The sequence below is a fragment of the Muntiacus reevesi genome, chromosome 5 (assembly GCF_963930625.1).
Source record: "Muntiacus reevesi chromosome 5, mMunRee1.1, whole genome shotgun sequence".
Lineage (NCBI taxonomy): Eukaryota > Metazoa > Chordata > Mammalia > Artiodactyla > Cervidae > Muntiacus > Muntiacus reevesi.
Window position 1 is genome coordinate 80,319,910 of NC_089253.1, and position 13,373 is coordinate 80,333,282.

A 13,373-nucleotide genomic window follows, 5' to 3' on the forward strand; every position below is an offset into this window, starting at 1 on the left:
TACTGGAACTGGGCTTCCTGGTGGCTCAGATAGCAAAAAGTTTGCGTGCAGTGTGGGAGACCCAAGTTCAATTCCTGGGTCAGGAAGATCCCCTGGAGAAGGAAATGACAATCCATTCCAGTATTCTTGCCTGGAAAATCCTATGGACAGAGGAGCCTGACAGGCTACAGTCCATGGGGATGCAGAGTTGGACACGATGAACGACTTCACTTTCTTTCTTTTCTTACTTGAACTGGGCCTTCGTCTTCCATGAGACATGGCCCGAGACTGGCACTGAGGAGACTGATTGTACTCCAAGCCTCTTCTTTCCTCAGGATCCTTAAAATGAGCTTTGATTCTGGGATTTACCAACCAATATTCACCCTTACCTTGGGTATAGTGGGTATATATTCACCCACTCTGTGGGTATTAGGGAGACATTAAATAACAAGTGGCTTATGCCTAATATTAAGTTGATGATTATTTAAATATTTCTTTTACCTTAAATTAATGTTAGCAGATCTTTCCTGCAGAAACATATTTAGACTGAGGGCTACTAGGATAACAATTCTGCTCTTGATTTTTTCCTCCTATTTTCACTGAGGTTGATGATCAGTGTTTTGAGTCAGGCGAGTGGTGTGGGTAATACTTTCTCGGTTTCCTCTGGGCTTCCTCAGAAAATGAATTGGCAGTCACTGCCACCATGCTCCAGGCTGTGGGTCTGTGTGGCAGGGAGAAGAGTACATCTCCAGTGTGGATGTTCATTGCACACACATTTGGGCTTCACAAATGTTAAGCAGAACCTGCAGAGACCATTCTCTGATAGCCTCTGGCTCTAACCACTCTTGCCCTGGGCCACACCTAGACAAGGGTTCTTAGCCGGTCAGACAGGTGGAGCAGAGTGGACTCAGGCAACGTGGCATCCGTCAGAGCACAATGAAATGCCTTGTCTTTCCAGGCTCCCTGACAGCTTGTTCCCTCTGATACTGGGGAGGGGGGTGATGGGGGGCGGGGAGGAGGGAAGGAAAAGAGGACGCAATTTAAAACAGTACCAAGGCCGTCTATTTCAAGACTTAAAGATGTTGGTTGCACATATATCCATTTAAAATTATTTTTGACACGTTCTCTGCTTAATTTATTCATGAAAGGAGTATAAGAAAAAAAATGAGCTTAACTTTTAAATGGAAACTTTAGGCTAAAAATTCCTCAATAATTTGGAAAAAAAAGATACAGTTCACTACGGAATAGCAAGAATACATGTCAATGTTATACCATTCCCTTCAAAAGAAGAGATATTGAAAGACTGGTCTTTTGACCTAAATTAGCTGTCACCTGAAAAAGAGTGCTATTCCTTCCAAATTTTCACTAACAATAGAGAGGAAAGGAATGTTAATCCAGCATTTACAGAGATCTTGTCAAACAACCTACTGCCGAACTTGGTGCTGAGACACAGAGAGGAAAAAGGCCTGTTTCTGGCCCGTGAATTGACACTTTACAATCCCAAAAGTATTCCTATTTAGCTCTTAAATATGTTTTTACACTTATTTGTGAATACCAATTCCAGATCACAGGTTCTAGAGTTTGATGGATCCAATGCAAACTCTGCCTCCTTTATTCTCACTCCCCCTTCCCGTTGTGTGACTTTTTTGGTTCCCTTATCCAAGACTCAGCTTCTTCAGGCTTGTTGTTCTCACTGAGAAAGCAGGGTGTTTCAAACTTCTTATGTAAAATATCATTTTTATAAGCAATATCTAATCTTTTGCAAAGCATTAACTTTGTAAAATGAAAAAAAAAAAAGAAATACTAGAAAAAAAATAAAGATACAGAAAAAAAATAGAGAGAGCATACTGATCTTACACGTGGATGTTGTGGCAATTTAAAACTATAAAAACATTTCCAAACACTCTCATCTTGGATTTATCTTGCCACAGAGTAGTAACACACAGCCCACCATGGACCACATTTACTAAACCACTGTTATCTGAAGCCAGGCACAGTGCTTGGCATGTGCTAGACATTCATCTATGCATCCTTTACATCTCTCTTTTTATATTCTAAGAGTTCTCTAAATAGAACCATAGAGCATCCCTGTGGAGAACTGATCATGCCTCCTTGGACTTATGTTGAAAGTGGAGAATATCATTCTCAAGCCAACATGACAGAGATGTACCCTTCTTTCTCTTCTTTCCACTCCCAATCATCCCTTAGCCAAAGGAAAAAGCCGAGATTGCTAAAAAGACAATAGAGGACACAGAAGGGACCTCTGTTCATATATTAAGTCAAGGTCTCTGACAACCTCCCCCTTGCTTAGTGCAACTCTCTTCCCTTACTCTTGGGGTTTTGCTGAGGCTGCCGGCCCCAGGACCCGAAAAGGTGTGTGTGAACATGACTCAGTTTTGAAATTTGAACTGAAGGTTTCAAATTAGAAGTGGAGGAGCCAGGAAATCACATTCTTATAGTTTGAAAACAAGCCATCTCCTTTATCTTTAGTTCGGATTGAGGGATGTGGCTCTATGGTATGGAAGAATCTGAAAGAATGAGCCAACATTCAGACAGAAGACGAGCCCTGCAATTGACAGAAAATGACTGCACTTGGGAGCTGCCTTGAGTCCCTGGTCCAAGAAACTCCACGGCCCCAGCCACACCTGGGTTTTACATGGTCTGGTCATCAAACTAATCAATTCCCCCTTTTGGGGTTTCTGTTTACCTCAACCAAAGAGTCCTCACTCATATTGGCAATCTGAGAAGTCAAACCACTAAATTCAGGAACGTACTTGCACTCAGTCGAGTCCAACTCTTTGAGACCCTATGGACTGCAGCCCGCCAGGCTCCTGTGTCCATGGAATTTTCCAAGCAAGAATATTGGAGTGAGTTGCTATGCCCTCCTCCAGGGGAATCTTCTCGACCCAAGGATCGAATTCACATCTCCTGTGTTGCTTGGATTGCAGGCGAATTCCTTTCCACTGCGCCACTGGGGAAGCCCAACCAATGGTTACTACCTGGAAGCTAAAGGCTCTCGAACGGAAGACTTAATCATCCTGCCAAAGTTAAAGCACCCATCACAATTGGATAACTCCTCTCTTACACTCTTTTTCACTCCCCAAAAGACACAAATACTAAAGTTCAAGTTTCTACATCTCACGGTCATAAGATTAAATCTTCCCATCTAGATCACAAAAGTATGTCATAGCATAATTACCCATTTCATGAACTGCCTTAAATTCCTGCTCTGAGAAGTTCCTCGATATATATATCGTTGAAAACATTATTTATGTAAAAGTGGAAATATACATTTTAAAGGAAACTCTGCTGACATAAGCTGGAGCCTGCAGGATTACTGGCAGGTTGGCCCCCCTTTTGCATTTTGTGCAATCCAACTTCTAAATTCTCTGGAAAATAAACAGGGAAGACTTCCTGTAGTAATTTCCCTCCAGATTAGATCTGAGAAAAAGACACAGGATTCCAAAGAATGTGTTTCAATACTTGCATGATAGTTATGGAGAAGAGTGATTGCCTCAATCAGTATTTAATAACAATTACAGAAGCCTTCAGAAATGGTTGTTTTAATGTGTAATATCACTTTATATAATCTGTCCACTATGTATGTAAGTGGGAGTCTTGTGAGAAGGACTAAAATTCTATAGCTTTTTAAAGATGCTTGGACATGTCAAAAACAAATATGTGAAGGGATTTCCACTTTTTAATAAAAGCCTCTCTTTTCTCTTAGGTACAAAAGAAATGAAGAAGTAGAGTGATCGCTTTATTATAATACATTAAATGACTAAGGTGAATGATGCACCAAAGGACACTGTTTCTTAGGAAAATCACAAGCTAAGAGACAATTCATTGAATGGTATTTATATCAGTGTATAAGGGAGCATATGAAAAAGCAGAGACATTACTTTGCCAACAAAGGTCCATCTAGTCAAAGCTATAGTTTTTCCAGTAGTCATGTGTGGATGTGAGAGTTGGACTATAAAGAAAGCTGAGTGCCAAAGAAGTGATGCTTTTGAACTGTGGTGTTGGAGAAGACTCTTGAGAGTCTCTTGGACTGCAAGGAGATCTGACCAGTCAATTCTAAATGAAATCAGCCCTGAATATTCACTGGAAGGATTGATGCTGAAGCTGAAACTCCAATACTTTGGCCACCTGATGTGAAAAACTGACTCATCTGAAAAGACCCTGATGCTGGGAAAGACTGAAGGCGGCACAAGGGGATGACAGAGGATGAGATGGTTAGATGGCATCACTGACTCAATGGACATGAGTTTGAGTAAGCTCTGGAAGTTGGTGATGGACAGGGAAGCGTGCTGCAGTCCATAGGGTCGCAAAGAGTCGGACATGACTGAGCAACTGAACTGAACTGAACTGATAAGGGAGCAGCTAACACTTATCTCTATTATAAATTTATGTTATTGGTTTTCTTGGTTGTCTTTTGGAAATGATCGCGTTAATCCATTTCCCTACTAACTCACATAGAAAACCAACTCACATAGAACTACAGCCTGATGGATAACTATATAGGCTTTGCAGGCAAATTTCTGGGTTTCAAAGACATACCAGTTGTGTGACCTTAGATGAATCATTTTACTTCTTTGTGCCTTAGTTGTGTCCACTGTAAAACAAGGAAATAATGGTCTTCACCTTACAGGGTTATTGTGAGAGCTCGATGAAAAGCACTCAGCTCAGTTCCCAGAACACAGTAGAGGTTCCGTAAGTGATGGCCACTTGCCTTTAGCTAATATCTCTGTTATTACTTTTTAAAAAGCCACTACATGTGGCATGGTACCAGGCAGACCCAAAATGAACATATTCTTAACTTCAGAGACTGATGAAAATGAAAGTGAAAGTGATCGACCCCATGGACTATACAATCCATAGAATTCTCTAGGCCAGAATGCTGGAGTGGGTAGCCCTTCCCTTCTCCAGGGGAATCTTCCCAACCCAGGGATTGAACCCAGGTCTCCTACATTGCAGGTGGATTCTTTACCAGCTAAGCCACAAGGGAAGCCGACTGATACTTGTATGTATTTAACTTTCTCATGTATACATGTGTACCTCCCAAATGCTAGTTTGGCCCCTGGAATTTCCCATGAAATGGCCTTCATTTCCATTTTCCTATATCCAAATGCTACCAAGGATAATAAGAAATTATCTGTCCTTCTGTTTGCATAATATTTTATCTGAAAAGTCCCTTCTGGATCTTATCATTTATCTCACCATCTCTTTGTGTATTTTCTTTTTGCCCCCACTAGCCTATAAGCTTCTGAAGGGCAGCATCTGAAGCTATTTTATATTTATGTCTCCCACCATCCCTAGGATAGTGTCTTGTAACAGGAAATGTTCCATGTAGAGTGAGTAAATACATGAACATGTATTTTTTAAACATAGCTGGACATTTGTTATGGAAAAGAAAGAAGCTATTTGATTACTATTAGCAAAGACATAAGTGGGAAGGGAGTAGCCTTGCTTTTGTCTTCATGTATAAAATAGCAACCCACTCCAGTATTCTTGCCTGGGGAATCCCATGGACGGAGGAGCCTGGTACGCTACAGTCCACAGGGTTGCAAAGAGTCAGACACGACTGAGCGACTCCACTTCACTCACTCACATACTAGGCTATGTATGTTTAATGATCATGTTTATCAGCCACTGGTTTCAAACACTCTCAGAGGGACCATCTTTTAATTATAGAGACCTCTAGTTTAAAATTTTGTGTGTGTGTGAGGTTTTCAAGTAAGGTGAGAGGCACTTTACCAAACCTACTGAGTTGTTAGAAGGGTTATCATTTGATTTGACTATACTTAAACTTATGTGCATAATAAGTTAAAAATTTTAAAAAGTTATAAAATCATAACATAGTATAATATGTACAAGAAAAATTCCCAACAAAATTTTTCATCTTTGTTCCATCTCATATTTTTTACCTGATATATCTGAGAGTACATATATACATACATACATACATATATATATATATATATATATACACACACACACACACACACACACACACATCAATATTGGGCTTGAATAAACAGTCATAAACTTGTATTAACCATTCTTATAATAATGACTAATTGAACTCCAACTCTTTGCAAAGTGCTAAGCTAGGTGCTCTGAGAATATAATATTAATAAGATCTCTCCTCCCATTTGAAGAACAATACATCACAGAAGAGAAGACAAGCAGGTACATAAAAATCTTCAGAGTATGAATTTATTTTTTCAGATGTTCATTTTCCCTGTTTTGAGGAATTTGTTTAGTAGTAGCAAGTGCCTTTAGCTCTAAGTGGGAAGGAGGATTCAGAGGGAGATGTGCTCCCTCTAGCATGGGTCCTCAGGGAGGAGTACAGTGGAAAAATTAGGATTTCAGGGAAACCTGGAAAATAAGATTATAATAGAGCTAAAGAAGCTCAAAGGGGTATTCAGGTTTTACAGAGCAGTGAAAGGAGAGGAGAGACCAAAAGTCAAAGGAGGTCTGCATCTGCTTAAATCACATGCTGGAAATCAGTATGTGAGAGGGTGGAACTGGTAGCAGTGAAATCAACTTAGAAGGCTGGGAGCCTGTCATGTGTGCATGCGTGCTCAGTCGCTCAGACATGCCTGACTTTGCAACCCCGTGGACTGTAGCCCTCCAGGCTCCTCTGTTCATGGGATTCCGTGACGGAGTCAAGACAGTGTTTATAAATATACACAGCAGTGGCTGGCAAAAGAGATTGGAAGGATGTTAGAAGAGTATTTTCATAATCCTTAAGAGAAGTCAGCAGAGCCTAAATTATGATGAATGTAAATGGTGGTATGAAGGACATGTCCATGAAATCTCTCTGAACTTCACAAACTAAGGAAACATCTTGAGCAAAGGATATTCCAAGCAATTTAAGCACCTAATGCCCAGAAACAGGAATTTAATAATGCATTGTCTTAACTCATGCTGTTTGACTCTCAGAGTTGGAAGAAAACTTAGAAATCATCTTGTCTAACCTAACTTTACAGGAGAGTATGCAGGTTCAAAGAATTAAGTAATTTGTCAAAAATTACAAAGACAGTGAATGCCTGGGTGAAGATACCAAAGCTCAATTTCCTCAATCCTAGGATACCTGCCCCCACCACCCTAGTTAACATGTGTATGGTTTTAACTGTTACTTCACCAAAAGCATACCTGAACCACACTTTATTCTTTCCTTATACACTGAAGGCCCCATTTCATTTCCTTGGCTATTCTTCCAAGTTCTTGAAAACATGGTCCTCTCTATGTGCTTCTACCCAATATCTTTATGTAAAAGCATCCAGATCTAAACCTCTGTCATGATCTTTCTCCTCACATTGGATCTACACTGGACATCTTCATCAGAGTTCCAAAATAAAGCATATTCTTTCCTCTGCTACTCCTTTAACATTCCCTAGTTGAATTAACGGATCATCTACTTAAGACAGGCTAGAAGCTTTGGAATCATCTTTTTAAACTTTAAAAAAATTTTTAATTGGAAAATTGCTTTGTAATTTTATGTTGGTTTCTGCAGTACAACACCACAAATCAGTCATAATTATACACATATCCCTTCCCTCCCTTCCCTCCCCTCATCCCAGTATTCTAGGTCAGGAATCATCTTTAATTCAAGTCTCCCTTATCATCACCCTAAATGCCTCCTGAAGATACTATATCCTTTCCATTTTCCTGGCGCATACACAGCTGAGGACTACTACTGTACTTATATTCTAATTGGAGTCCCTGCCAATCATCTCTTCCACAACCAATCTGTTTTCACAGTGCCTTTCAATTACCTTCCTTAAATATACATTTGATCCTAGCATAGTTCAAGCTCTCTTGACTTCTTGAGTTAAACAAGACTCCCAACTGAGGGGCTATAAACTTTTTCTATGAAGGGCCAGATAATAAATATTTTAGGCTTTGAGGATCATACTCAATTCTGCCATGGAAATACTACACATAATACACAAAGGATAATCATGGCTGTGTCCAATAAAATTTTATTTATGATTTTTGTGTGTCATAAAATATTATTTTTCTTTTTTCCTCCCAGTCTAAAAAATATATATATATAAAAAAAATTCTTAGTTCAGGGATCACTTTAGAAACAGATGATGCACCAGATTTGGCCTATGGGCTGTAGTTACCAACTCTGTCCTAACTGGTTTTCTTATCTCCTACATCAACTCTCCAAGTTCACTCTACACAGCTGTCTGAGTCGGGATCCTGACCCCAAAAGTTGATCATGTTAGAAGCCCCAATTAAAATATTACATTAAGAGTAATCCTTTATTCTCAGAATGGCCAAAATTCCAGAATATGGCCCACGAGACCCTTCCTCTGGTCCCTCTCCTCTCTTGCCAAACACCTAAAGTGACTGTAGAGTCTACATTCTCTCCCAACTTTACATCTTTGCATATATTGTTCCCTCTACTTGGGGTGTTTGCCCCACCTTTCTCTACTTTGAGGACTCTTAATCCTGAACTCAGAAAGTTTTCCCTATCTCCTTCACCTCCACTTAATAGAATGAGACAGTTCTCTTTCCTATGTGCTTCTGTGGCAATCTTAATTTCTCTCATTACACTGTCATCACACTCTACTGTAATTGCATATATAGATCTGGCTCCTTTGTAGAATGTGAACAACCTAAGGATAGGAATTGAGTTTTTTTTTTTTCTCTATGTCCAGGGCCAACCAATGTATGTAAAATATAGTAGGTGCTCAATAAATACTCATTAAATAAGTGAATGATATATTTACTAATTGAGTCCTTCAAAAAATGTTGAATTTCTATTTTCCATATTTAAGTCCAATTAGATAATAAAGGGAAATTCCAAAAGAAGTGACAGGTTGACCTATAAATTTCTATTCATTTTAAAATTTTATTTGCCATAGAAGATTTAAAATCCTTATTTTAATCACTGTTCTATAGCATCTTTTTCATATTTAATTTTAAACTTTGTTTAGAATATGACACTCAAGATATTTAAATTAAGGCTAAATGAAATGTTACCTGTGTGAGATTTATTTATTTCAGCTAAAAACAAGATATATGAAATTTCTCAGCCACACACTTGAGTATATAAATCAATAAAGAATGGTGAAGGGAAGGAAATGCTAAAAAAAAACCCCAAATAGTGTGTCAGAAATATTTAGTCCAACAAGCAAGTCATTTTCTGTGCAAAACAGAGATATATACAGTTCCTTTCATTTTTATTGTCATATTTAAATTTATGAATGTGGATTTTATAAAACATGAACATAGACTAAGTGTAAAATGCTTACAAAAGAGTACTGCATTTAGAAAATAGATAATTAAGCTTTATTTTCTATAAAACTAAGTTAAATTTCTGTAGACTTGGAGTAAATAAAGCTCAATAGAAAAAGCTTTCTATGGAACCAAGCAAAACCGTTTTTCTTAAGAACAAAGGAATTAGTTACCACCAGTCCATTTTCAGCAGTTGCTGCATCTTAATATGCTCTACTTGCAAGAAATGGATCTCGTCAGACAGTACAAATTGATACAGCACAGGAAAACTCTCTATGGACTTTGACTTCAGAAATTAACTCTCTGAATAAGACAGAATGGCAAAGCGGGCAAAACCAGCATTAATATTTATTTATTGAAGTTCAGCCACACTGAGACATTAAAAGCTGTCCTATTTCTGGGGGTTAGTAGTACTCAGCACACAAATGGTTGGTTCTCAATAGAAGTCTGACAGATAAGAAAAACTATTAAATACCATGATCAAGTTAAATTCTAAAACTTCTAAGATTAAATAACCATAGGAACTTTGTTAACATTATGTTCTCACTTCTACAGTGAAATACTTTAAATGGGCATTAAAAGAATGGCTATTATTCTGCAATATTAAGCAATTTTTTTCTCAATAAAGTGTTTCAACTATTGGGATTTTTCCAGATATCACATGTGTATAAATAATTTTTTTTCTTTCTTTCATTTTTTTCCTTTCTTTCATTTTTTTCCTTTCTCTCTTTCTCCTCCTTTCTTCTCTTTTCTTTCATTGTTTAAAAGGGAAGTTGGCAAACCATTTGGAACATTATCATAACAAAATGTTTTTAACAAAGTTTGATTTTAACAGAACTAGCGGCATCTTAACACTAACCGAAAACTTTGGGAGGTTCAACAACCTCTAGAATATTTTTTTTCTCCAAATGCAGGCTGTTCAAGTGGTGCTTTTCTCCATCTGTTATCATACCGTGCTCAGAATTACATTGTCATATTTAACGTAAAAGGGATCAGTCCCCTTTCATAGTTTAAATTCAACATTTTACTATGATTAGAAGACCAGTGTTTTTCTAATTTATGAATAAACCAGATTTTATAAACTTATGTAGGTATTTAGACAAAGTTCTCTCTAAAAACTGAAAAACTCTAAGAATTGAACAAACCCAAAGGCTTGATCTGAAAACTGAAAAATTGTACTAAAACTTGAAAGGACAAGACACCATTTATATGGTACTGTGAAACACCTACAATCTCAGTTTGAATTTTTCTCTGTGTCTGTATATTTATGCATATTGTGTATGTTTTCAATATAACAAATTTCCCAACGTTTACTACCTAAAATGTATTATCGTAATTTAGGGCTGAGCTATGTGTTCACTAAAGTTTTATGACAATGATGCTCTCACATCACAATATCTCATGATGGAAGTGATGTAGTTTGAAAACATGATGGTATAGGCACAGTCATAGTAATGGTTTAAACATGAACAGCGTCAGCCAGTCCCATGTCTAACTCTTACACATCCTTAGGACTCAGGTTGCTTATTTTGTAGCTCTGCCACCTCAGTTTGCATCTAAGGATGTCTTTTGTTTTGTCTCTTTCACCACTCTTTTCCTAAATATATTCCTCAGATACTTCAGTTCAACATTTTTATTAGACATAAAATTAACAGGAGGGGTAGTGGCTGTGGTAGAAGAAATATGTCATTTTGCTTATATTGATAGAGAATCACCTAAATATTTGAGCATTGTAGATGAAAGGTTTTGTAATCTATCAGTAATTCCCTGCCACACTTATCATTCACATGTCTGGGTGTTTTGCTTACCACATCTCCACTTTTCTTAATATGCCTAACAACTGTGTGTGAACTGAATGACTAAGACTTAACTCTAACAACTGTTTGGAAGCCTGTGGCAAAAATCCGAAGGATGAAATTGGTGCTGCGCTGCATAATGGGATTAGGCAGTACCTGGTGAGGTGCAGTTGGTGTTCGGATTCGCCTAGCAGTTCTGTCAGTTTCAGGCACTCCTCTCTGGCCCGGGCTGCCTTCTCCTGCTGCTGTTCCAAGCGCTGCTTGCTTTCACTCAGCTCTAAACTCAATTTCTCTATTTCCTTAGGCAGAGAGAAGAGGGTGAAGAGTATCACTATAAAATATATGCACTTGAAATAAAAATTATCTCATTTTTATTTTTGCCATGAATTTCAATATGATGAAAAATTATTAGAAAATTTAGGCTAGCTTCCACTTTATGACAAAGGGAATTAACCCAGCCAGAAATGCACATTAGTGAGGATTTTTTGGATCGTAAGATGCAGTCTAATTTTAAAAATGAAATGATTAAATGAGGATAGTCAAAATGGATAATCTGTGCTTTGAATCTAAGGCTCAGTCTCTTTAAAAAATAATACGAACTTAAAAAGTCACTACTTTTTAAATATAACAGTTTTGTTTGTGAGATAAGATCAGACATGTGCAGTGATTTACATCAAATGTGAGACTTGATTTTAAAAGACACATTGATGGTTATATTTGGATGTTTTGAAAATCAAATTAAATGGTAAAATAATTTAAGATATCTTTTAGAAAAATATGAGGTGTAAAAGAAGACATCATTACGATGCACAGTATTATTTGGAAAAAAATACTTTAGGAAAAAATAAGACATGAGAAATTTCAAGCATTTTGAATATGACATTGCTGAGCTAAAATAATATTGCATTAAAATTGCATTTAAAAGGCAATAAAAGCACTCTGAGATTAACAAATACAAACATCAAAATATATACAAATCTATAATAGCTTATTCTTTGGTTTCAGTATGAAATTATACTTTCTTACTGTAACTCAAATATTTCAAAGCAAAAATTCTTTACATAGAACATGGTTTAAATAATTTACACATTAAAGTACAAATATTTATTTATTATAGAACATCCATAATTTTTTTAAAAAAGAAAATAGAAGAGATAAATATTCAGACCATTAAAACAAGGAAAACAAAATAGGGGAAAGTAAAGAGTGAAATATTTTCAATTCAGCAGAAAGCAAGAAGCAATTTTTATAACAAAAATGCAGTCCACTCTTGGAAAACAAAACCATGTCTAAGTAGAGTTTTAAATTTAGTATTTAAGTACATTTCAAATTTCTTCATGTTATCACTCAGTATTCTGAAAAATCTACAACTACACTGAATATATCAGGCAGGATAAATTGTTTATTTTTCTACATTTATTGCACTACAAATATTCAGTTTATCTCCATCAAAACTGTACATTACCATATAATAAAACAATATATAAGCTATTTTTTAAAAATTATGTAATAACGAGCATATTGCTTTCATTCATAGTAGATTTTCTATATCTTTCAGATTAGGTTACTAAGTGAAACTGATTTGTTTAAAATATTTTAAATTGTTAAAGTTTTATCAATACATTTCTATCTCATTATGCAATATAATTTAAAAGATAGAAAAACATAAGAGAAAAGCCTAGCCTACTAAGTTTGATCTAACATTTATGAAATTAACAAAAAAGCAAAGTAGAACCAGAATTATATGTTAATTTTAAAATTACAAAAATTTATCCATTAATTTTTTTTTTTGCTCCTGCTCATGCTCAGTCACTTCAGTTGAGTCTGACTCTTTGCGACCCCATGGACTATAGCCCTCCAGGCTCCTCTGTCCATGGAATTCTCCAGGCAAGAACACTGGAGTAAATTGCCATGCCCTCCTCCAGGGGATCTTCTTGACCCAAGGATCGAATCTATGTCTCTTACATCCCCTGTGTTGCAGGAGAATTCTTTACCGCTGAACCACCAGGAAATTACAAAAATTTATCCATTAATATTTCTACACAGTGCTATATGCAAGAAACTATGCTAAATATTATGATGGACTCAGAGTTTTCACCTCCATACTCAGGACTTAGCAATTCAATTGAGTAAATGAGACAAACACACACAAAAAGACAACCAAAATACCAAGTGTGTGAAAAACAACAAATGAGTCTTAGAGAAAATCTGTGCTTCAGTAGGCCAGATTAAGGATACACCAGCATGGGCAAGAAAAGTGGGAAAGAAGCAAAGGCCACATAAACTCATGGAATGATAGATTAGACCAATTACCAAACATTTTAAATTCTAGATTTATAA

General features: G+C 36.8%; 1 protein-coding gene across 4 annotated transcripts in view; it reads right to left on the reverse strand.

Moving 5' to 3' along the window:
- SDCCAG8 (SHH signaling and ciliogenesis regulator SDCCAG8) overlaps nucleotides 1–13,373 on the reverse strand; it is a 248,408-nt gene that overhangs the window by 101,419 nt on the left and 133,616 nt on the right. For all 4 annotated transcript variants that reach the window (XM_065935618.1, XM_065935615.1, XM_065935616.1 and 1 more), the window contains exon 13: nucleotides 11,190–11,332. In XM_065935618.1, coding sequence (XP_065791690.1) covers nucleotides 11,190–11,332 — 143 coding nt within the window. The remainder of the gene's footprint in view (nucleotides 1–11,189; nucleotides 11,333–13,373) is intronic.